Genomic DNA, 25,648 nt, shown 5'->3' on the forward strand with positions numbered 1-25,648 from the left:
TTTACTTTTTATAAATCAAAAAAATCTTACCACAATAGATCTAAGAATTCTGTAAAAAGGCTTTTGCTTCTCATCATACTTCATGTAGTTATCCAAGTATTGAATGGTCTGATTCATAAAGTTAACCACTATCAAACTATAGTGATTACTAAGACAGATTGGAATAAAGATCTGTCATCAAAATTACAGTTTTTAGTCTACAAATTCAAAATCATAATGCCGTACAATGTAGTTTAATAGACATGAATAATAAGACATACCAACTGAGCTGTCATAATTTTCTCCTTTGCATCACATAGGCACATCCAATCATACCATGCCTGATTCAATTCTGTTGAGTGTATTGAAGGAGACTTCAGCTATGTTGTTTTATCTGTTGGCTGGGAAACATCTTGTGACATGAGATACAACTCTAGAGGTCTCTTTGTATTAATGAACACATAAAACATATTACTTAATGAGATCATACATGTTTAATTATGATTTAGCTTAACAATTTATTTAACTCTTACACTGTGGTCAACTGGTCAATGCCAAAGAAAAAGCATGAAGGATCTTCTTTCAATCGAGAATCATTCATAAGAAATGACCAACATTGAACTATGTTAGATTTTATCGTTTGAGTGGGGGCTTTTGGAGCTAGGGATGTTGTGTCATCTCTTGTTATCATGAGAGGACCTTCAAATTTCACAATCTCTTCACTGTGCAAATTTAAATATTTATAATAAATAAAATATTATTTAAAGTAAAATAAATATTATCTAAAGTAGATATAATATATTTGAAATTAAAAAAATACATTACTTACTGTTTGAATGGGATGTACTTCACAAAGCAGTAATCAGCCACTACTTGATAAAGCTTTGGCATTTCATGCATTCTTGATTTGTTGCCTTTCATTGTCTTTGAAACAAAATCATCAACATCTTTTTCTCCACAATCTAAATTGATTTTAACTTTTGAAACTATCTCCTGGTGAATGTCCTTAAGCTCGATGGTTGTTTTTGCCAGGAGTTTTTTTTCAGCATCACCTGAAATAAAATATCAAATATAGTTTCAAAACAATCATACACTATTCACTATGGATTGATTAATATTTACTTAAGTTAACAACTTACTTTCAATTGTTTTTTGTGCTGCTTTCTTTATAAGTGTTGGCTGATTTAGGATACTCTCAGTGACCGAGTGTACTACACTACTAATATCAGCATCAACTGCCTGGTTATTAGCATCCTTCTGTCCTTTCTCTTCATTCTTCTCTTCTTTCTTTTCAGTCTTCTCTTTCTGCTTCTCATCTTCCTTTTTCTCTTGTTCCTTCTCTAGTTCATTCACTTGTTCCTTCACTTGTTCCTGCTCTTTTGTCTTCTTCCTTATTTCTCTTATTTTCTTCCTGCTCCTTTTCCTTGTTGTCATCCTTCTCCTTTTGTTCCTTTTTTTCCTCATCCTTCTTTTTCTCCTTTTCTTCCCTCTCTTCCTCTGCTTCATCGTCCTCCTCTTCTTCCTCATCCTTCTTTTCCTCCTTTTCTTCCCCCTCTTCTTCCTCATCCTGCTCTTTGTTGTCATTCTCCTCTTTTTTTTTCATCTTCCTCTTTTTTTCCAGATCCTCTATTATCAAATCTTCATCATCATCATTCAAATTGATAATTTTAGGATCAAGTGCATCATTTTCTTGATTAGTTTTAGGATTTGTTTCAGAATTTTTATGTTGCTCCTCCCATGTTGACAAAAACACACTAGATACATCTCTTAAATCATCATAAAGCCTGACTATTTAATCCATATCCCTGTACTTTAGGATCTTCCATTAGCCTTTGTGTTTCAGAAACCTGTTGAGAATTTGATGTAGACACATTCATTTGTTGCTGTTTCATCTTCTCTCCTAAGGTATTTATACGCTCAGCAGGTATCATTGCAAAGAGTTGTGAATCTCTAGTCAATAAATGTAGTTCTTCTTCAATTTCCTTCAATATAAATAACAATTTATTAATACATTATTAACAGAAATACTATTTACTTTTTAAGTTAATTTATTTACTTTTAGTCTACATTATTTACTTTATATGTATCATTTACTATATATTATTATTACTAGAAGCAGAGCAATTCAATATAATAAAAGTAAACAAATATCAGATAAAAGTAAAGACATTTCATTTTAAAGTAAATACAAGAAATCATTGTAACTTATAAAAATTTCACACATCTTTTGCAGCTTCATATATTTCACTATCTGTCATGCACCTTCTGGTAGGTTGAATGACACCAATTTTCTCTCTCTATCAGCAAAGTTTCTGTAAGCATTCTCAATTACATCTCCCAACAATGCTTGCTTTCCTTTTCTTCTACAAACTGGATAGTCATCTTTTTGGAATTCTCCTTAACCAATAGATGCCTTTGCCTCATTTGCAATTCTTTCTTTGACTTTCTCATCTGACCAATGTTGGATCAATGGCAGTGTTGTAGGTTCAAGTTGCCCTCTGAATGCCAAATGATGAAAGTAGACAAGTTGAAGAATTAGGACACATCCACTGATTCCTGATCTTAATTCCTTGTTTTTGTTGTTCTTGAAGTTCCCCACTGCTTTGCACATGTTATTCATCACATTATGACACCAATCTAGGTTATGTATCTCTTTCACATTGTTTGCATAGTTGATTATCTTGTAATCAATCACTCTGTTTGCAACATGGGCCAAGAATGTGCTGCAAACATACATCACAAAGAATCTTTTAAAATCCTCCCCTCTTTCCTTCAGAGTCTTTAATTTGTTCTCCAAATTATTCACAAATATCTCATCATCTTCTGGAATTCCTAGCTTCTTCTTCCATTCTTTTTGAATCAACAAGTTTGATAGAGGTTGCTTCCTTAACTGAAAACTGACCTTAGCTTGTTCTTAGTTACATGTTGAAGCAAGAATATATCTTCAACATCATAGGAACTAACTGAAAATTCCTTCAGCATGTCAATCTTAAACATGCAGCTTCTTTCATCAAAATGGTGACAAAGCCATGGAAGCATCTTTGTTGGAATTCTTGTTAACTTTAGTTCAAGCAGCCCTCCAAAACCAATACTTATGGCATCTTTTTTTTTTGCTGCTCACTAAAATCCTCGATCAAATCAACAACTGCATTGGGTTTGCAGTGTGTTTTCTTGATTCCTAGATTGCCATCATCATCATTAACATCAATAACTTCATGTACATCAAGGTCAGAATTGTCAAGCTTCATTTTTTTCTTTAAATGAGCTTTTCCCCTTTTTTTGTCTTCTTCTGATGATCCATCAGAATCCTCATTCTGATCTTCTTCTGGTTCATAATTGGTATCTTTCACTTCATATTTTATCCTTTTCTTTGTTCCTATAATTCGTTAAAACATGTTAACTAACTTTGAAAACATTTATATTTACTTTATAAGCATTTTTATTAACTTTATTAAACTTCTCAATAGACATCATAGACATATAATAGTCAATAGTTTACTTTATAACAGTTCACTTTATAACTGTAACACCCCGACCCCAAACGAATTAGGGAGGGGCCTATTGTCACGAAATGCGCATCGAGGGCCAACAACTGTCCCCACAGACCAACACAAGTCCTTCCGGCGCATTTTGTCCTCACTCATGCGCACCCCGGGAAAACTTCCCAGGAGGTCACCCATCCCAAGACTACTCCCAGCCAAGCACGCTTAACTATGGAGTATTCTTAGCATATGAGCTTCCTAAAAGGAAGATGCATCTTGTTGATATGAGTAGTATATCAAACTCTTTTAAAGCAATCATGAGGGGTATTACATACACCCCCACTTGAGAACGGCAACGCCCTCGTTGCGCCTGGAAAGCTAGGGACTCCAGTATTACGCCTAATGGCAACTGGGTAGCCAAAGTGTTACATCCAGTCTGGCTATGGCCATATGGCCCCAGAATTCTCCCCCGCTAGACGACTGACATAGGATCAATTATCCACGATCAGCACGCGGTCGCAAGGTTGCTCTGATACCATTTGTAACACCCCGACCCCAAACGAATTAGGGAGGGGCCTATTGTCACGAAATGCGCATCGAGGGCCAACAACTGTCCCCACAGACCAACACAAGTCCTTCCGGCGCATTTTGTCCTCACTCATGCGCACCCCGAGAAAACTTCCCAGGAGGTCACCCATCCCAAGACTACTCCCAGCCAAGCACGCTTAACTATGGAGTATTCTTAGCATATGAGCTTCCTAAAAGGAAGATGCATCTTGTTGATATGAGTAGTATATCAAACTCTTTTAAAGCAATCATGAGGGGTATTACAATAACAGTTTCTATTTACTTTATAACAATTTCTATTTACTTTATAACAATTTCTATTTACTTTATAACAGTCTCCATTTACTTTATAACAGATTAAAGTGTAATAGATTCTTTACTATATAAATTTAATACATAACATATGAATTTAATTTAATAAACTTTTATGAACCTTTTGATTATTTTAGTTCCTTAATCCTTCTCTTTATCAGTATTTTCTTTTTTGAAATCCTTTGAAGCTTCGCACCTAATACATTTAGTTTGCACAATCAGTTTATAAGTATAGACATGTTAAAGAACTTTTAAAACATATTTATTTACTTTATAAGCTTTTTTTATTTACTTTACTAAACTAACCATTTACTTTTATATTCAATTATGTAAAAGTACGCATCTTTAAATTTGTAACACAAACTTATACAGATAAATGATTTACTTTATAAGTGTTTCCATTTACTTTATCAAATAATTATTGTATTTCAATATTGTATACCTTTAATTGGAGATTGCTTTGTATTTGCAGGAGGAGTCATTTTGGCTGCAGTAACTTTTTTACTTGCAACATCCTTCTTTGCTGCAGGAATTTCCTTTGCTGGATCTGGTTGTGTTGGAGGTTTTTTCTTTGTAGTTTTGGTCATTTTAATTTGTCTGCAACTCAAAACAAAAATGAAATGAGCAAGGATAATGTATAGGGTAATGTATGAGCAAGGATTATCATCTTGTTTGATATGTTATACACAAGCCATAATATAAAAGTCACATCAGTTTATTGATTTATACACAAGCCACAATTTTTCTATAGATCTCGTGGTAATTCAATAACATTTAATCAATTTAAAGTTACTTTTAGTTAATTTCTATCTACTTGTAAAATGTTATGTACTTTTAGGCACATCTATTTACTTTTAGGCAATGTATATTTACTTTTAGCAAATTTCTATCTACTTCTACAAAATTATGCACTCTAAACTATAGAAACCCAAAACAACTACTTTTAAGTTACTTTTAGTTAATTTCTATCTACCTTTAACAAATTTTTATCTACTTTTAGCAAACTTCTAGAACTCTGTAGCAACATTTTCAACAGCAAATAGGAGAGCGAAAGCACCGTAGCAATAATAATGCACTCAAAATTACTCATAAATTAACCAAAATTATTCTAAATTAGTAAGAACTGAAGTAAAATTACTTAAGTTCATAAATATAAACAGATCTAAAGCTTTTCAAATATTATTTCAAAAACACTTTGTTATAAATTTATACCAAAATTTATGAAAAATCTAAAATTAATTAATGTAAAACTTCGAATAATTTTCTTATGCATGTCGAGTTTAGCCTAAATTACAATAAATTTGCACAGAAACGATAAGTAAATTAAACATAATTTGAACAAAAATCAACTAATTTGCGAAAATACCTAATAATGAAGAAATCGAACTGAAAACACTAAAATTGAACTTCGAATTACTCCGATTCAAATTCTGCTACTTCAATTCTAACGTAATAAAGCAAAAAACACAAATATAAGTAAAAAATTGCAACAAAAATAAACAAAATTATATGAACTTTGAAGTCGTGATATAATACCTAATATTCGTCAATTTTCGAAAATTTTTGTTCCGAAATTGAAAAATGTAGACAGTAAAACTTAAAATTGTGACAATAGAGCAAAATTGAGGAGTTGAATTGACGGTTCTGGCGGTTTTCAATAAATATTTGAAGGAAAAATAAAAAGAGTAAAGAAAAGCAATAGATTTTTAAGCTACAAGAATAAAAAGTCATTTATACAATTTACCCACGTTATTATTCAAACAAGAACAAGGTTTAGTTGCCATCACTAGCAAACTTTTATACCAATATATCGCCGGTGACTAACTTTTATACCAATATGTCGCCGTTGACTAACTTTTACACCAATCTGTCACAACTTGCCAACTTTTATACCAATATGTTATAAGAATGCTAACTTTTATACCAATTAAACTAATCTATCTATACTATATATTAAAAGGCGTTCTTTTTAAAGGAACGGTGCCACATGACACTCTTCACAATATATACGTCATGTCATAATGCCACATCACATCCAAAGTATATGTGTCACGTAAGCTTACTCATTTAATAAAATAAAACATGCTTTAGGCTAGATTCGAACCCAAAACCTCCGATACATAAATGTGATACGTTTACCATCTCAACCAACTTTAATTAATGTTAAATTTTAGGGTTGTCAAACGTGTCGTGTCGTGTCGTGTTCGTGTTCGTGTCAATATTAAACGGGTTGAAAAACTCTTGAGCTAAACTTAACCCATTTATTAAACGGGTTGAAAACCCTTGACCCAAACCTAACCCATTTATTAAACGGGTTACCCGTGTAACCTTTTAACCCACATAATATATAATAAACTAATTAATATTCAACATAATAATTAAAATGATATACATCATTAACGATACTACAAGAGATTAAAGCTATTGATTTTGGCAAAAGATACTACAAGAACATAAAGATAATGGTTTTAGCAACCCAACCAATACATAAGAGTTGTCCTAATCCCAACCTTTAAAATGACAACTTCTAAAACATGCATCAGTACTTAAGTTCATGGATTACATATATGATTAAGTCTTAAACAAAGAGTAACTGAGTACAATCTAGAATCCTCTAAAGAGGAAAAGTGAAATGTAAAAAAGTTTAAAAAAAAAAAAATTTTGTCTGCTAAATTAAACCGCCAAACAATCCCCAATATTTAAGTATAACGCCAATGCTTTCTACAACCAGTAGAGTACAAGTTTAGAATAATGTTTCAAAAAAAAAAAGTGTAGAATAAGAAATCTAGGTTTCTTTTTCTACTTAATAATCGGGTTGAGCGTGTCAGGTTCGTGTTAACGGGTTGTCGTTCAACCCATTTACATAATCGGGTTATGCGTGTTGGTTTCGGGTTGAAAATTTCAACCCAAACCTAACCCGTTTAATTACGTGTCGACCCAATTATTTAAACGGGTCGAGAATTCTTAACCCAAACCCGCTTATTTCGTGTCGGGTTGTCGTGTCGTGTCAGCTTTTGATAGCCCTATTAAATTTCATATAATATTATATATTCTATTCATTTATTAAGTACATTAGAGGTGATGTGAATTATGTGATTCAGGTTAAAAAAAAAGTTATATATAAATAGTTGAACATAATCACCAAATTGTAGAAATACATTAATTAGCAACTTGGGGCATCACCCGAGACACGCACTAGTTGACCAATTAAAAGTGTATCAACCAAAAACCCGAACCCGAACCCGAACCAAACACCCTCTAACACCCTCTACCCTTACAAACTTGGATGTTTGTTCCCACTCAAACAGTCAACAATGTTCAACTGTTCACTTCCACTATCTCGTACGGAGTTCAAAGTTAAAGGATTAGAATAATTATTGAACTGTTGAAGTCACATTCTGTCCTAAATTCTACCACCTCATTTTTTATGTTTGTTTTGTTTTTTGTTTGTTCTTCACTCCATTATACTCTCATTCCTCCCAAATTACGCCATTTTCAACAACACTCTCATTTTTGGTGAGTACTCCCCATTATATTTCTTTCCCACATAAATTATACCTTTGTTTTTCATTTTTATTATTGTTCATAAATTACATTCCTCCTTTTTTTTTTTAGTGTTAAGAGTACTTGCCACTGTTTAATTTTCATGTTTATTTTCTGTTTATTGTGACATTTTTTTAGCATTTTTTAGTATATTTTACTTAAATTTTTCATCTCTTCGTGTAGATCTATATTGGGTTGGTAATAAATTATATAATTATTTGTTTAGTGTTCAGTTTAATTGAAATGCTAGTTGTAATTATGCCTTTTATTTGCTGAATACTGTACTACTTTCTTTGATGATTTTTAGTTAATATGTTAATATTCAAACTTGCAGTGCTTATTTTTTTTTTTTAATTTGCCTTTCGAATTCTTGTTTCAGGTGCTTATTTTTTCTTCATTTTGGTATTTTTGATTTCATATATATTTTCTGGGTCTAATTTGATAAATTTCATCATTGAAAGTATACATATAAGTAGGATTGCTTTTTGAACTTATTTATAAAATTGTGATATGCAACTGACTGAATTTTGTTTGTAATGCATTTACCTAATAATGATATTTTTTTTTACTGGATTTGTATCTTAATGTTGCCTTCATCATGACATTGATATAGCATTTCTTGTGATATTGGAAATAATCTAATCAATAATCACTTTTATTGTCATCTTGGTGTTGTTTAGACCATTTCGGCTTTATGTAATTGAACTACGACAGTAGTGTAATCGAGCAATGGTTTTGGGTACAAGGAACAAGTATAGGAGGGGTCCTAGTATTCAGGTTGATTATGTAATTCATATCCAAGATATTAAGCCTTGGCCTCCAACACAATCACTAAAAACCGTCCGTTCTGTCTTGATACAATGGGAAAATGGTGAGCGCAATTCTGGGTCTACTAGCTCTGTGGCTCCTTCAATCGAGGATGGAAAGATTTTAATCAATGAATCGTTTAGAGTTCCTGTCACTTTGTCAAGAGATTTATCGGTTAAAAGTGGTGATGCAGATATGTTTCACAAGAACTTGTTAGAATTCAACTTGTATGAACCTCGCAGGGATAAGACGGTGAAAGGACAGTTGCTTGGTACAGCAATTGTGGACTTGGCAGACTATGGTGTCATTAAAGAGGTAGCGAGTTTAAGTGTTCCCATGAACTGTACCCGGAGCTTCAGGAACACAGCACAACCAATTTTATACTTTAGAATCCAGGTATATGATAAGGTTCGCTCAGGTGTATCCTTGAGAGGTAGATTAGCCAAAGAAACATCACTTGATAAGAATGAAGGGGACTCAATCTCGGCACTAATGAGTGAGGAGTATGCTGATGAAGCTGAGGTTGCTTCCTTTACTGATGATGATATTTCGTCACACTCTTCACTTACTGCTGTATCTGCTCTTGAATCAAATGGAGCTTCACCTTCACAAAATGAGGTGCTTTACTCTAAATTTGGTAGTATATATGTGGTTCCTTATTGATGTCTATGGCTGAATGTTCATCTGCTTGGTTGCAATCTTTGTTTACTCCATACTATTTTTCTAATATAGTCTTTCCTGCATTTCCAATCTTTGTAGTCGTAGTTAAGTTTAAGATACCTGTTTATGCTATGTGGTTTTTCTCTCAGAAATTGATACATATGATGTGAAACTTGAGTTATCTTAATTCTTAAAGATATATGCAATGTTAGGTAGAGGATGGAGGAATGTTTCGGGGAATGGAATTTTGTAAAGCATATCGCCTTATCTATTTTTTCTGTTGAAAAGTGCTTGATGTGGCTTTTGGCTGGGCTTGTGGGATGATAGCTAATTAATTCTAAGCATACAGTTTTATGAACTATTTTTTTTTTACTCATCGTTCTTTCTCTTTCACAGACTGGCTTGAAGAGGGGGAAGTCTCATACAGGTATGCAACGGAAAACCATGCTGTGCCAACAAAACTGGCGCATAGTATCAGAGTAAAATTATGACTCATACAAAAACTGCGGAAGTTGTGAAAATCTGATTTATTATTCCTCTTATCCTATGTTTACAAAAATCTTCTAACCAGGGGAAGCCATATAATGTGTCTTCTTTTTTGTCAGACACCTCTGAATTGGACTCAGAGTTGAAGTTGGAAAAGTTATCTTCTGCATTACACCAAGAGCATGAAACCAGTCAAAGGATTGCAGAAGAGGTTGATGGTCTCAACAGTCGAACTCTTGCTATCTCAACATCAAATGAATCTCCACCTGTATCTACTGCTAAAGGAATTCCTGTTGAAGTACCTGCGAAGCTCAAGTCTGAACATGATTATCAAATACAAGCCACTAGGGAAAGTATACAAAATTCGAAGATTCCAGAAAGAAAATTTTGTACTGAGGTTGCATCCACAGTTGATTTTGATGGTGTGGAGGTCAAATATAGAGACAAGAACGAGAAAAATGATCAGGCATGGGGAATGCTGGAAGTGGAAAAACATATATCAGGAAATGCATCTTATAAGAAGCTCTCAATGGATGCAACTGAAAAGGTAGTCTTGTCTGGAAGTGATTCACTTCTCATTAGGGATAGAATTAAGCATGTCAGATCTGTTAGATCCTCGACGGAATCTTTTAGAGGCAGCGGCCCCACAGGAGGCTTTTCTGGAAATATTCTGAGACAGGAGGCCAATCCAGCTGAAAAAGTATGTACCTCTTCTGATACTAAACTCCAGGAACTAGGACAAAGGATAGAAATACTGGAGAGAGAGTTGAGAGAAGCTGCTGCGCTTGAGGTTTCTCTCTATTCAGTGATTGCAGAGCATGGAAGTTCCATTAATAAGGTTCATGCGCCAGCAAGGCGCCTTTCTAGACTGTATCTTCAAGCCGGTATAGGAATGAAGAGAGCAAGTGCAGCCAAAAGTGCAGTTTCAGGATTAATTGTTGTGGCAAAAGCTTGTGGAAATGATGTTCCAAGGTACATTTACGTGATATTCTATTCTGCATTTCTTATAAATATAGCTTTTTCAAAAATACATGAGGCAATAAAGCAAGTACCTTATGAACATCAAATATAATGCAAAATGCAATAGCACAAGGGACTGCCTAGAATTTCCCTAAAAGACTCACGACTGAAAAATCATAACTTACGATTGTAATGACTATATCAATGTAACTAGATTCACGACTGAAAAATCGTTACATCTGGTTGTGAAGTTACAAGTCAATCGAGAGTTGAGGGGTTTTGACCCTCCTACCTTTTGTTAGATTGTTGTCTCATTAGGGTCATGTAATTATTGTACAGATATTATTTGCTGTGGATGTAAGCCTTATAAGGCTTGTTATCTTTGTGTGGGGTATGATGTGAGCACCAATGCACCATAAAAATTCTCACTAGTCTGTTTATGTAATAGACTAACCTTAGGAGGGGCAATTTGGGAAGTCTAGTATCATAAGGTTAATGGTCTTTAGCTTTAGTATATATAGAGATGGAGGGAGAAAGGAGAAGGTAGGCAGAGTTTTGGAGTAAATCGTTAGAGAGTTGTGACCTCAAGTCACTAATTTGAGGGTGGTGACCTATAGTTACTAAAAGAGATTGGCATCCTAAAGTTGCTAGCTTGTACAAACCCCTGCTTTCCAATATTTTCAATCAAAGATTCGATCCGTTTCCCTTTGTACTCTGTGTTAATGCTGTGTGTGATGGTCCAGCAAGCATGAGTCTATCAAAGTCTAAAATTTTGGCTCAAGTGAACCTTCTATGGTCGTATGACTCACATCCAGTCGGAGAAATATATGCACCTTAGACTCCTGTTAATCTAATTATACTAGTCAGATTGGGCTGCAGTTTCTGCTCTAAATTTCTTTCAGATGGTGCAATCTATCAATTTTCTTATAAAAGCGTTTTCAACATATGTTATTCATTATGTAGGGCATTTTTCTTTTCTTGGAACTTATCTGTAGTTTTGCACTCTCATGAATGCAGGTTGACCTTCTGGTTGTCAAATTGTGTTGTACTCCGAGCAATTCTCACCGAGGCCTTTTCAGAAGAACAGCTTCCAGTATCTGCCAGCTCTTTAGCAAATATCGGAGTTAGAAAGGGAATAAATCAGAAATCAGCAGTACTAAAGTGGAAGGTTTCCTCTTCTGACAAGCAAGCTAACAAGTTTGCTGTAAATGGAACTTCCCAAGATTGGGTTGATGCACATGCATTCATGTCCGCATTAGAAAAAGTTGAATCTTGGATATTTTCACGAGTTGTAGAATCTGTTTGGTGGCAGGTCCTTTTCTGTTCACCCCTTTCTTTTTCTCTTTTATCCTCGTACTCTTGTGACTAATGTTTTTTAGGAGAGTTGACCAGACTGAGTTCTTTTTTATCAGACTTTGACTCCACACATGCAGTCTTCAGCTGCTCAAATGATTGAAAAAGTAGTGGATTCTGACTTTCAGAACAAGTATAGGAGGTCATCCTCTTCTAGTGATGAAGAGCAAGTCAACTTCTCATTAGAACTTTGGAAGAAGGCTTTCAAGGATGCTTGTGAGAGGCTTTGTCCTCTCCGAGCTGGAGGTCATGAGTGTGGCTGCTTGCCAGTTCTAGCCAAATTGGTTAGTTTATCTGCTTCAATCTTAATTTCCAATGAAGACTGAAAATAAACTGTCTTGCAGGGATGTGCTTGTAGTTTATTTGGATGTTGTCATGCCTTTTACCTTTGTTTCAGTTCATGCATCATTTTGATATTCACATCTTTAACATCTCTATATAACTATCTGTTCACAACTTTTTTTTTTTTTTTTTTTTTTTTAAAACTTGATATTTGAAAACATTAAATTGAAATGACCAAACCAACAACTGATATAAATATCTATATAAAATTGCTGGTTGATAAAATTGTTAATAGATTTTCAACAATAAGTTGATTATCCTGTGAATTTATATTGCGATAATAAGTTAGCAATATGTATAGCTAAAAATTCTATGTTTCATGCATGAACTAAGCATGCGGAATTACATTATCACTGTGTACGAGGAAAGGTGTTGTGTGATGAGATAAACATTGGAACCTATCATTTAGAAAATTAAGTGGTAGACATATTCACCAAGGTTTAAGTGGAATCAAGTTTGAAGAGTTACAAAAGAAGCTTGGTTAAATCTCAATGGCATCAATAAGAGGGAGTTATTGATGAGGGGGAGTGTTAAATATTAAACACCGATAACTATTTCTCTACTAGCTAATTTTAGTAAATCTAAATACTTAACAAACCATATGCAATTATATGTATCGGCTTGGCTTCGTCCCGAACCAAGGCAAGTTGTAAATTTGTTTAGTAGAAAATTAGGAATGATATTAGCAATTTTTAGATTCTTATTTTGTTTTCATTGTTCCATTATATGTAGAGATGGAATTGAAAGACATAAACATAGAGAAATTATTACTCTATAAACATAGAGAAATTATTACTCTATAAATTTTTGCTTTTAGATTATTTTGTTTACCTTGTAAAAGTCACTTTTAACAACATATTTTTCAAGGGATGCCAATAATAATCACAATGGTACCCAAATTAAAGAGCAATCAGCCATGAAATTGATGAGAATTATTTCTCATTCTCTTTATGAAGACATGCTTGGTAACTCACAATTAATGTTCAATTAATCATGAAAACATTGAAAATCACATCTCATAAACTACAATGAATAAAGAGTGTTACAAAGAGAGTAAGAGGAATAGAAAAGGTCTATAACAATCTCTTTTTCTTTCTTTACATACAATAAATATCAATGTTCAATGTTTGCTTAGTTATAACAAAAAATGGAAAAAGTGGAGATTCATAATAATGGATAGACTAGGTAATTATTTGGTTGATACAAAAAAAATGTAAAATATATATATATATATATATATATATATATATACATACATACATTATACATACATACATAATACATACATACATACATATATAATATATATATATATATATATATATATATATATATATATATATATATATATATATATATATATATATATATATATATATATATATATATATATATATATATATATATATATATATATATTTATATGTATATATATATTTATATTTATATATATATATTGTTTTTTTAAAGTGTATTGCTTTGACTATCATGGAGTTTAGGAGAGGGAGTTGAACGACCTACAATATTATGTAAGTTTGGGAAGTATGACAAATTTGAGTAATGCATATTGGGTATGCAAAACCTACTTTCAAGAACCCCTTTGTTTCTAAGGGTGAGACAAGTAAGCTTAATGCCAAAAATCAACATGGAACCTTGTTTAAGAACATTCAACTTAAGGCGAGCATCTTGTAATTAGTCCTTAGGCACAAAAGCCCTATGCATATGTTCTTCAATTTCTTCGAAGAAGTGATTTTTATTTCCCTTCTTTTCTTTTACAGTTCTTAAAGTTCTCATATCACAAAGAAGCATGTTTTTTCAACTTAATGACTATCAATTTACACCCCTTTTTTCATCATTATACCCCTTACAATTAAACATGTTCTCCATACTTCTAATCCTATTAAATTAAGAACTTTATTAGGGTCGAGATTACCCTCAAAGTTGGGAAGGTCCAACACGATGTCTTGGCTACGGTTGTCCTCACTCCAATCAGGGAATTGAGAATCCTTTTCATCATAAAGCCGACACTTGGAGTCGTCCTCCTTCTAGGGCTTCTTATAAATCCATTTTTTTTTTCAATGTTTCAAGGAGTCTATCCATCTTCTTTTCTAGAGCTTCCACCATCACTTTTATAATGATATCTATCTTTGATGACTCAAATTTATGATTCTTGGCTCTTCGCTCAGTCCAATCATCCTTCGAGACCTATCTCTATGGATTTTGATTCGCAAAATGTACTCGGCTTCTCTAAGGTCTTTCATGGAAAAACAACTTTTCAACTCACTCAAGCATTGGTATGTCATTTTCAATGAGTAGTATGTCATCTACATACAAACCAAGAAGACTAAGCTATTCCCACTAAATTTCTTGTAGGCACATGATTCTTCTTCACTCTTAAGAAAACCAAACTGTTTAATTGCCTCGTCAAATCGAAGATTCCAGAGAGCTATTCGAATTGATTTAAGCTTTGCCACTAGAGAAAAGGTTTTATCATAGTCTCTACCATGTATTTGCTTGAATCCTTTTCGCATGAATTAGATTCAAATGGGGCGATAGGAGTTTCACTTAATGAATTAACTTGCTCCGACACTTGACCCGTCATAGCAGAGTCATGCGCCCTCGCCTTTGACGTGGTTTTATCCACATCCATTTGTTGTTCACCTCGAATTTCTTCGAGAACTATTTTACTCCCACTTGTCTTTGTGGAAATAAACTCCTTTTCGAGAAATACACCATCACGAGCAACACACACTTTGTTCTCTTGACGATTATAGAAGTAGTAACCCCTTGTCTCCTTTGGGTATCCCACAAAGAGACATTTATTTGATTTGGGTGCAAGTTTGTCTCACAGTAAACTTTTTACATAGACCTCACAACCCCAGAGTTTAAGAAAAGATAAGTTTGGAACATTTCCATTCCACATCTCATATGGGGTCTTTTATTTAGTGTGTGTGCAGCTATTTCTAGAGCATATCCCCAAAAAGAAATTGGAAGATCAGCAAGACTCATCATTAATCAAACTATATCTAGTAAAGTTCGATTCCTCCGTTTAGATACAACGTATAATTGTGGCGTCCCTTGTGGAGTCAATTGTGAAACTATTCCACAATCCTTTAAATGATTATCGAATTCTTGGGTCAAATATTCGCCACCACGATCGGATTGTAATGCTTTTATTGTTTTACCAAGTTGATTTTGTACCTCATTTTGAAACTCTTTGAACTTTTCAAATGATTCCGACTTATGCTTCATTAAGTAGACATACCCATATCGACTTAAATCATCGGTGAAATTAATAAAGTAACTAAACTCACCTCTTGCCTTTGAACTCATAGGCCCACAAACATTTGTATGTATGAGTGTGAGTGCCAAGCTCTTTCACCCTTTCCACTAAAAGGTGATTTTGTCATTTTCCCCATTAAGCATGATTCACATACACCAAATGATTCATAATCGATTGATGTAAAGATTCCATCCTTTTGTAGCTTTTGGATGCGCTTTTGGTTTATATGACCCATCCGACAATGCCATAGATATGTTAGGGTTTAAATCATTCGACTTTTGTTTCTAGCTATCTATGTTATAGACTTGTATTGTCCTACCAACCATTAATTAATTTCGCACTAGCATAGAACATGTTATTGTAAGAAATGGAACAACATTTATTCTTAATCTTAAAACAAAAACCTTCATTATCCAAAACAGAAACTCCATTTCCGACGCGAAGGTTCACCTCGCCCTTTGCTAGTTTTCTACTTCTTTTTAGTCCTTGCACATCATTGACTATGTGAGAACCACAACCTGTTTCAAATACCCATAAAGAAGTAGAAGTCAAATTGATTTCTATAACATAAATGCCTGAAGTGGAAATAGGTCACTAGAAGAGAAACTGCCAAATACTTGGGAGGACAAGAAGTCAAGTGCTTCCATAACAACTTTTGGCTTAGCGGTCGGCTTAGGCTTTTCAAAAGCAATGACAACTTGCTTGCCTTTCTTTTTCTTGCCTGCCCCCTTCTTTTTAAAACCCTTTCCCTTTTGAACCATCAAAACCTCTTTCTTTGGTTCTTTGGGAATGTTCCTTTACTAGCATCCCATGCAATTCAGTCAAAGTCTTTTCAGACTCATTCATGTTGAAAGTCATCCTAAACTGATTAAAGTTGTCGGTCAAATATTGGAGAATGATATCAGTAGCCAACTGTTGTTATAAATGGATCCAAGAAGTTCCATGGTGTAAGCATCCTTGGTCTCAAACCTCTTTTGGAGGTCCGGTTTCATAGCTGCCACCATCAAGCAAGTGATTGGAGTAGACCTTTCATTAGCCTGCCTAGCACGACGTTTGTCAGACGATTATTCATTCTACTGGAAGTGGGTTTTCTAAGACATCCTCTCTATCCAACAACCTTAAAACAAGTCTTAGGGTCCTTTCCCAATTGATGAAGTTTTCTTCGTTCAGCCTATCCTTCTCAAGGAAGGGACGGATGTTGAAAACCGAGTTGTTGTTGTTGTTATGAGACATGTTATGTACTGAAGAAGGCAAAGTTCAATTTATGTTTATAAAAGCACCTAAAACATGCAATGGTTTCTAGGTTACTTAGCACTCTATTCAATTTTATGTCCCAATTTGAATAAGTGATTCCAAGATTCTATCAACGTGCAACCTTAAGCAGACGGAGGTCTTTTCTTAAAGTTATATTTTCAAGGTAAGTAAACTCTTTACTTATTACAACATTTGTAATTCTTGGTTAGACAAATTGTCCCTTTGCTTCAAAATCTTCAAAGTCCAAAACGCTTTTGATGATTTTGTTGAGGTTAACCAAATTAAGTGTGCAAAATGCGCAAATTTCATCTCACCTCCTAAAATTAATAACATTACCCTGAGGCATGACATATTACTATTAATTAAGGGTTCATAAGTACTTTGTATTTGGAAAAGTAAACCACAATATTAGCGGGACCAAAGTTTATTATGTGAATTCTAGCGCATTGATAACAAACATACAATAAACTTATAAGCCTTTTAAGAATAATAATAAAATGCAAAATTAAACATGAGCTAGTATGGTCTCTAATCCAAAGAACTAAGCTTGATTGGGCACCTCCTTGGACTCTTCATGGATCTCCATCCACCTTTGTTTCTCATGCTCTTCTATGGATTAATTAAGTATTTTAATAATTAAACTAATTCCTAATTAAAATAAATTACGAAAATATTTAACGATACGCAGATCGTATTTATAATTTAAATCTTGGGTCATACTAGTCATTTATAGCAATAATATATCATGTATATGAAAAATTGCCACATAATAATATCATATATTATACTTGCCAATAATCAAAATATCAAATATTTCTTAATTATGTCAAGTGGATAAATCAATTAATTAGGAAATCCTAGAAAATACATCATATTTAAAATACTGAAATCCTAAAAAGATTGTATCCTAAAATTAAGCTAACCAACTAATTTTAATAAGATTGAAAAATCAAATTATGTAATTATCTTATAATCAAGTCAAACAACCTTAATTGGAATTGCTCAAAATCCTCCTAAAATCAGTTTTTCAATATTATCCAAATAAAATTATTATTTTATTCTTATTGAAAAAACAGGGGACTGCGTGACTGAGCACACTGCCCAGCCACGTCACAGCCACCGCAGGAGCCAGGCCGTAGCCCAGCCACCGCAGCAGCCGGTCGCCGCAACTAGGCAGTCCCCAATGCTGTGGTTGGCGCACCAGGCAGAAGTCCCGCACCCCAACCAGTGGGTACAGAGCTGAAACTTGCAACTGTTGCACGTTCCAGCCTCTGCCCCTCCCCACATCACCGTGCCTGCTGCCCTCCGCCCCTGCCGATCACCAGAGCAGCCAATGTGGACCACCGACAGGTGGTTCTGCCACCCAGCCGCGGCTGCTCCCACTCAACCTATTAATTCGTTTATTTGGGTCGTCTATACGTTCTGCTAGAGAATGCTATAGAACATTGGGTTAGTGAGTAACAAACCTGAAGCCCACCTAAACGGTTCCTACAAGGTCACACATTAGGTTTGCATCAATAAAGAAACCCGAAGCCCAAAGTGGGCCTTAGGGTGACTGGCCAAGAAGGGAAAGGGGAGAGGAAAACCCTAACCTGATTAATGATAATGTGATTATTTTAATCAGAGGTTTGAGAAAATAAAAGATACATTATTCAGTTTTCTAAAACCAACGTAACTGTGAAAGATTTTCCCTTTTTTTTTTTTTTTTTTTTTTGTTTGAGTTAAATTAATTTTTACAACTCTTGCAAAATTAATTTGGTGATCTAATTACATTAAACATAAACTCCTTTATGCATAATTTCAGAAAATTAATCTAAAATTTCTATTTTAATTAATTTAGGGCTCTTCATATAAAATTATCCCCAATTCATATAAAACTATTTTTACATGAATTAATTAATCATACCTAAACAAATTTAAGTATGAAAAATAGATTAAATTACATGAAATCAACATTTAAAAAAAAAATCGAAAAATTAGGGTTCATAACCATCAAAAATTCGAAAATTTAATTAGGGCTTTTAGGGTTCTTAAAAACAGCTAGGGTTAGAGGCTATTTGAGCAATTAAATTCACAATTTAATCAATTAAAATCATAATTTACTACCTCCGTTACATATTAGTTGCAACTTTGGAATATTTTATCTCTCACAAATATTGCCCAAAGTTGCAACTAATATGTAACGGAGGTAGTAATAAGGTTATTTAATTAATAATTCAATTCTTCCCCTTAATCGAATTAAATTTAGCCTAATTCACATCAAAATAATCATATTATCGTGACTAATAAGTTGTATGCAAGGGGCTAACTGATACCACTATAGGGTTTTTGGTACTGTAAGTGGAATTTCATGAATCCATTCATACGCAGCTAAACAGGATCTCATGCATATACAAATAAAGGATCATATAATAGTTTAGAATTAATCTTAGTAGCGTGAATCCTCTTAGCAATCTTCTTCTCTAGGGGAGATAAAGAGCCTCAAGTGCAACTCCTCTATTCGGTCCACTGGCTTGAATCAACATTCCACCAATGCTAGTTGGGCGGGAAAATCTTTCACCTTTCTTGTAGTAGAGAACAGGTTTAGAGAGAAAATATGGAGAGGAAAAGTTACGTTGTATTTAGAAAACTGAATACATTATCTTTTATTTTCTCAAACCTCTAATTAATATAATCACATTATCATTAATTAGGTTAGGGTTTTCTACTCCCCTTTCCGTTCTTGGCTGGTCACCCTAAGGCCCACTTTGGGCTTCGGGTTTCTTTATTGATCCAAACCTAATGTGTGACCTTGTAGGATCCGTTTAGGTGGGTTTCGCGTTTGTTACTCACTAAAAGTTTTAAAAAAAGCCGGTTTACAATAATAAGTTATTGAATGACGATATTGTAGGATTTGTAGCCATTACCTCTCTTATTTTTTCTCTCTCCTCCTGCTTTTGCCTCCTGCCTTCAAATCGATAGAAATCGATAGTGATGACCTGATACAGTAGGAAATTTGTTACCTCCCTTTATTTTCTTTCAATTTTGTTTTTTCTATCTCCTTTGTTCTTCAATTTCACTCTCTATTCTCTTTCCTCTTTATTTCTCACCCAACTTTCTCTCTCTTCTGTTCTCAATTTCTCTTTTCTGTTCCAAATTTCTTTCTCTTTTGGGCTCAATTTTTCACCATTACAAATCCGATTTCTCAATATTCTAGGTTTTACTCTACTTTTTTATTCCTAGTTTTAATTTTTGTGCATTTTTCTTTTGATTATGAAGTTCCAAACGTATCAATGAAGAAGATTGTACAAATCCAACACATGCAAATATGTTTTTTGAATTGCTTTACGGTATATCAATATAATTTATGTGATTTTGCTATTGTTGAACTTTGATCTCAATTTTAATTGCGTTTCTTTCGTCATTTTTCAGTACATGTTTACTTGTAAATTGTGGAATGAAGAAGACTAGTAATCTAGCTTCAAATATCTATCGTGTATTAAGTTTTGTGAAAATAAAAGGGTCACTTTTGTATAAAAAAAAAAAAAAAAAGGGTTACTTTTGTGAAAATATGGATCACTTTTACAAAGAAAGAGGCCATTTTTGTGAAAATATAGGTCACTTTTGTGGAAAAAAGGGCCACTATTGAAAATAAATAAATAAATAAAAAAGGGTCACTTTTGTGAAAATATGGGTGACTTTTGTAAAGGAAAAGGGTCACTTTTTTTAAAAAAAGGGTCACTTATGTGAAAATATTACGGATTACACGCATAAAAAGTTCGATGTACAATAAAATTATTGTAAACTGGGGGCATGCAAAAGTTTTTGAAGTTCTATAGCATTCTCTAGCAAGACGTATAGACGACCCAAATAAACGAATTACTATCTCCATAATACGATCCATAATTTTACTTAGTAATTGCACTAGAGTCGAGGACACATTTCCTCCAATTCCTGCCCGGCTTTTGTTCTGCCATGGACATTGCAGTGTACATTACCTTCTTTTTTCTGTGATCTGTTATACCTAACATTCAATGTCCAAAGTAATTATTAAACTCTGTATGCATATCATGACTTCATTGCATTTTGGAACCTTTAAATGCGAAATGTCCACATTTTAACAGGGTTGGACTTTCTCACCCATCAATGAAATATCATCGAGTTATTATGTGGCATTGTGCATATTATCCTAAAGACATAAAGTGAAAATATAGGACCTTACATGGCAGAGAGGAAAAGGATGTTTATCTGTTTATAAGTCATCCTACTACAAGCCCTTGCCCCCTCATTCATGTCTAGTGTGAGTGATGCTCTTCTCCCCCACCCCTTTTATCCAACACTTTAAATATTTTTTAATAAAATTGTCAGCAGAGTCTTTAGTTTCAACTTTCAAGTCTTTATCGTTTCTTTCGTGTGTGATTAATGTGAATATGACATACATATGTAGCACCAATATACATAGTTTCATAGCACCGTGCACCGTAGTAATAAAATATATTTTTCCTCCATTTTTTGCAACACACTATAATTGGATTGTGTTTTTTTTTTTTTTTTCTTCTTTTTGTGTGTGTGTGTGAAACTTACACTACTATAGTACTATCCTTATTTAAAGTGTGTAGTCATGTGTGGCACACTTTTTTTAAATACCATGAAAAAGTGTGTTGCAAGTTTGCAACTATTAGAAAATGAAGTATCATTATAGAAATTTCATTAATCTCTTTGCTAATTTTCTGGTATTTTATGCTCCATGTCTGACTTGACTGATTTAGTACTATCATGGGTGTAGATAATGGAACAATGTGTTGCAAGGTTGGATGTAGCCATGTTTAATGCTATTCTTCGAGAACCTGCTGATGACATTCCAACTGATCCTGTTTCTGATCCTATTACCTTTCCGAAGGTTCTCCCAGTTCCAGCTGGAAGATCAAGCTTTGGTTCTGGTGCACTGCTTAAAAACGCAGTATGGAGCTTTTCTACTTTATGTATATTACTATTATGTTTCTGATTCAAGTGGTTGCTAATAATCTGTATCTGCTGAGTTCTTTCTGTCTGAAAATGGACTCCTATCTAATTACCATAGATCCTAGTAGATACTTCATATTTTTTTTTTCTCGACAAGTACTTTCAGAATAGGCAGTCCTGGACAGATTTGCCTTTCTGGCTTGCATTACTTTCCAGATACTGACTTACAACACCCATTTTTGAGCCATTAGGCCACATTTGCGTACTAGTTCAAGCTTGTCAACTTTGACCATTAATTTGTTGCTATAAATGATGAGTTGTGTATTTATTATCTGAAGACATCTTTGTGATTATATTGTTAAAAAAGTCTTTTGTGGTAAACAAGGGTCATAGTTGATAAGGTTTGACTATGGCAGTAAAATGTAGAATTTTTCTATTAAATGAAAGGGTACAAATTTTTTACCCCGATGACATGGTTTAAAAACCATTCACTTTCATGAATGTGTGGCAGATCGGAAACTGGTCTAGATGGTTATCTGACCTATTTGGCATGGATGATGATGATCCACCTGAAGATGAAAGGGAGGACAAGGAAGATGATGACGGCGAGGGATTTCAATATGATTCATCATTCAAATCATTCTATCTGCTTAAATCATTGAGTGATCTTATGATGCTTCCGAAAGACATGCTACTGAGTGAGTCAATCAGAAGAGAGGTTTGGACTTTTACACTTTTGAAACTATCATATTATTGCAATCAAGCTCTGGCACATTGGTAATTTCTGTCATTGTAGGTATGCCCTTCATTTGGTGCCCAAATTATAAAAAGGGTTCTTGAAAATTTTGTTTCTGACGAATTTTGCTCAGACCAAATCCCAGTTGCCGTCTTTGAAGCATTGGATGCTCAGGTTAGCCGAACAAAAAATATTTTTCCTCTCAATGTCCACCTTCAATTCCCTGCTTATCTTCTTTTCCCACCTGCTTTTTCAATTGGTTGTCAATGTGTGATAGGTGCACATGCAATTAAGCTGGTTAGCTACAAGAGGCTGCAACACATTCAGAATTCTCACAGAATGATTTGCAGTTCAACTTGCTAATAATGTTATTTTTTGCAGAGCGTTCATGACGAAGATGAAGGGTCTATCATAAATTGTCCTTGCACAGCACCTGCAGTATCCTATTCTCCTCCGACACCATTTTCACTAGCCAGTGCACTTGGGGTAAATTTGGGAAGACAAAGCCCATCCCAGTTACAAAGAAGTGGATCAGTGCTTAGAAGGTCAAACACAAGTGATGATGAATTAGATGAACTGGATTCACCACTCCAAGCCATTCTCAGTGAGGGTGTCCAGTCATTTCCTGCTCAAGGAAAAGGAAATCATAAAATGTTGCAAAATCATCAAAACAATGTCATCAGATACCAACTCCTTCGCGAAGTTTGGGATGTAGAGGAATCGTGAATATTGTTGTGTATAGCTGTACAGATGTATGAACTGTGTAGCAAGATCCTTTTCCATTCATCAGTTTGTTGGTGAATCCCTGTTGTGACCACTGGAAGATCAGAACACGAAGCACTGTATAAATCAAGTGGTGTTGTATGGAATTTCAATCTTGCTCATCTTAGGCATATTATGGAATTATGGAAACAGAACTGTTATGGTTGACATCATTATTTAATTAAGTTTATCATGTTACCACAAGGTGTTGTATACTATGCATAATACAGCATTAGTTTAAGAAGCATGATGAAATTATTTAAGGAAAAACAAGTTCAATTTAGTGAAAGTAATTTCAATTCAATAAAAATTAGTAATTTTTAAGAATTAAGAAGATATATAATAGAAAAACAGTAAAAATAATTTCAGTTCAACAAAAATAATTTAAGTTAATAAAAATAATTGCTCATAATTCGTGTTCTTTTTAAAAAAAAAAAAAAAAAAAAAAGAACATAATTTGTTTAGATCAGTTATTTGTTTAGCAATAGAAACGTTCATACTTTCAAAGCCTTCCATTGCTTCAATTTGGTGTATTAGACTTCAGATTGTTGCTGAGTTTCAAATTCCAGCTGCCAAGGAAAATTTGGAATTACTGAAATCTTAGGTTTCATATGGCTAATAATGATTCGATTATTCAAACAACGTCAAGTTTTTGTTGATTGCTTAAATTATGCTCATACTTTGTTAAGATCATTTTTTAGCTGTTAGCATATATTACATTATTACTGCTTACTCTATTTACTGATACATTTTTTTTTTTTGGTTGCTGCAAGTTATGTAATCATACAAATTTTTATGAGGTGAGGTCCTACATGTAGCCAATCATACGTTTGAGTTAATTTTATGGTCCTAAAAGGTGAAAATTTATGGTTGGAATCTTGGAAGGAGATGCTGAGGAAAGACAAGCTGATAGTCGTGCTGTTCATGGTTGGCTTGAAAGGCTCACCAGTGCTGTCTATGCTGCTGACGACTTGTTTGATGCGGTCGCTACTGTTTCTTTGCAACGACAGCTCATTGACAGAAACAAAATGCCTAAGAAGGTACCAACTTTCTTTTCCCGCTTTTAAACATATAGCATTTGCCTTCAAAATTTCCCAGAAAATAAATACAATTAGGGAGGAGCTTGATTAAATAATCAAAGATGACATGCAGTTTCAATTAATTCAATAGTCTCTTGAGGAAAGGAATGTAATGAGTAGTTGGAGGAGAGATCAAACTATTTCATTCATAGATGCAGAAGTAGTTGTTGGCAGAAATGATGATAAGAAAGTGATCTTGGACATGCTGCTCACCAACTTATCCACTAATGTGAAAATGAATGAGATGCTCCCTGTTGTCACAATTGTGGGAATTGGAGGCATGGGGAAGACGACTTTAGCTCAACTCATATATAATGATCCTCGGGTTGAGGAGTTCTTTGAGTTGAGGTTATGGGTTTGTGTTTCAGATATCTTTGATATTAAGGTAATCACTGAAAAGATCCTCATGTCAGCAACCAACACAGAAATCCAAAAGTTAGAGATGGAGCACTTACAGGGTCATTTGTGAAAAGAAGTAGGTGGTAAGAAATACTTGCTTGTTCTGGATGATGTGTGGAACGAAAAACCTAAGGAATGGTCGAAGCTGAGAGCTCTGTTAAAGGTTGGTGGTATGGGGAGTAAGATCCTCAGCTCATGACTACTTGATTAAGGGAGGTGGCAGACATAATGGGTACTTTTCCTCCTCATGAATTACAAGGGCTATCAGAGGAGAGATCTTGGGAATTGTTTGAAAAGATGGCATTTAAACCAGGGCAAGCTCAATAAAAACCACACATTGTGAGATTAGGGAAGGAGATTCTTAAGAATTGTGCAAGTGTTCCTTTGGCAATAAGAAGTATTGGGAGTCTGCTTTATGGCAAGGAGGAGTGCAGGAGGTTGTCTTTTAAGGATACAAGTCTTGCAAAAATTTCCGGGAACCAAAGCGACGTTATGAACATTCTCAAGCTCAGCTACAGTCATCTGCAGTCGCCATTGAAAAACTGTTTTGCTTACTGTGCTTTATTTCCAAAAGACTACGAATTTGATAAGGAAATGCTGATAGATCTTTGGATAGCAGAAGATTTCATCATTTCAGCTACAAGTGAAGGGCAAAGTCTTGATGGAGTTGCACAAGAGTACTTTCATACTCTAGTGCAAAGGG

The 25,648-nt window shown here is 34.1% G+C and overlaps 2 protein-coding genes across 2 annotated transcripts; both read left to right on the forward strand.

Annotated features, from left to right (window-relative positions):
* Positions 1–7,719: 7,719 nt before the first annotated feature.
* On the forward strand, positions 7,720–23,881 carry LOC145595175 (uncharacterized). Its single transcript, XM_081651549.1, has 10 exons — positions 7,720–7,856; positions 8,564–9,308; positions 9,747–9,777; positions 9,956–10,808; positions 11,814–12,108; positions 12,209–12,433; positions 21,794–21,967; positions 22,481–22,687; positions 22,766–22,879; positions 23,087–23,881. Exons 2-10 carry the CDS (start codon positions 8,613–8,615, stop codon positions 23,429–23,431), a joined length of 2,940 nt encoding a protein of 979 aa, XP_081507675.1. The 5' UTR covers positions 7,720–7,856; positions 8,564–8,612; the 3' UTR covers positions 23,432–23,881.
* A 452-nt stretch (positions 23,882–24,333) lies between these two features.
* LOC145594254 (putative disease resistance protein RGA3) lies at positions 24,334–25,015 on the forward strand. Its single transcript, XM_081650589.1, has 2 exons — positions 24,334–24,507; positions 24,638–25,015. The coding sequence occupies exons 1-2, from the start codon at positions 24,334–24,336 to the stop codon at positions 25,013–25,015; spliced, it is 552 nt and encodes a 183-aa protein (XP_081506715.1).
* The last annotated feature ends 633 nt before the right edge of the window (positions 25,016–25,648 follow it).

The sequence above is a fragment of the Chenopodium album genome, chromosome 19, assembly GCF_948465745.1.
Source record: "Chenopodium album chromosome 19, dcCheAlbu1.1, whole genome shotgun sequence".
NCBI classification, from domain to species: Eukaryota; Viridiplantae; Streptophyta; class Magnoliopsida; order Caryophyllales; family Amaranthaceae; genus Chenopodium; species Chenopodium album.

Coding starts and splice junctions, on each gene's coding strand:
- LOC145595175 (XM_081651549.1), top strand. CDS start 8,613: ATGGTTTTGGGTACAAGGAACAAGTATAGGAGGGGTCCTAGTATTCAG. Junction 21,968..22,480: donor GTGCACTGCTTAAAAACGCA/GTATGGAGCTTT, acceptor AATGTGTGGCAG/ATCGGAAACTGGTCTAGATG. Junction 22,688..22,765: donor GTGAGTCAATCAGAAGAGAG/GTTTGGACTTTT, acceptor CTGTCATTGTAG/GTATGCCCTTCATTTGGTGC.
- LOC145594254 (XM_081650589.1), top strand. CDS start 24,334: ATGGTTGGAATCTTGGAAGGAGATGCTGAGGAAAGACAAGCTGATAGT. Junction 24,508..24,637: donor GAAACAAAATGCCTAAGAAG/GTACCAACTTTC, acceptor TTAATTCAATAG/TCTCTTGAGGAAAGGAATGT.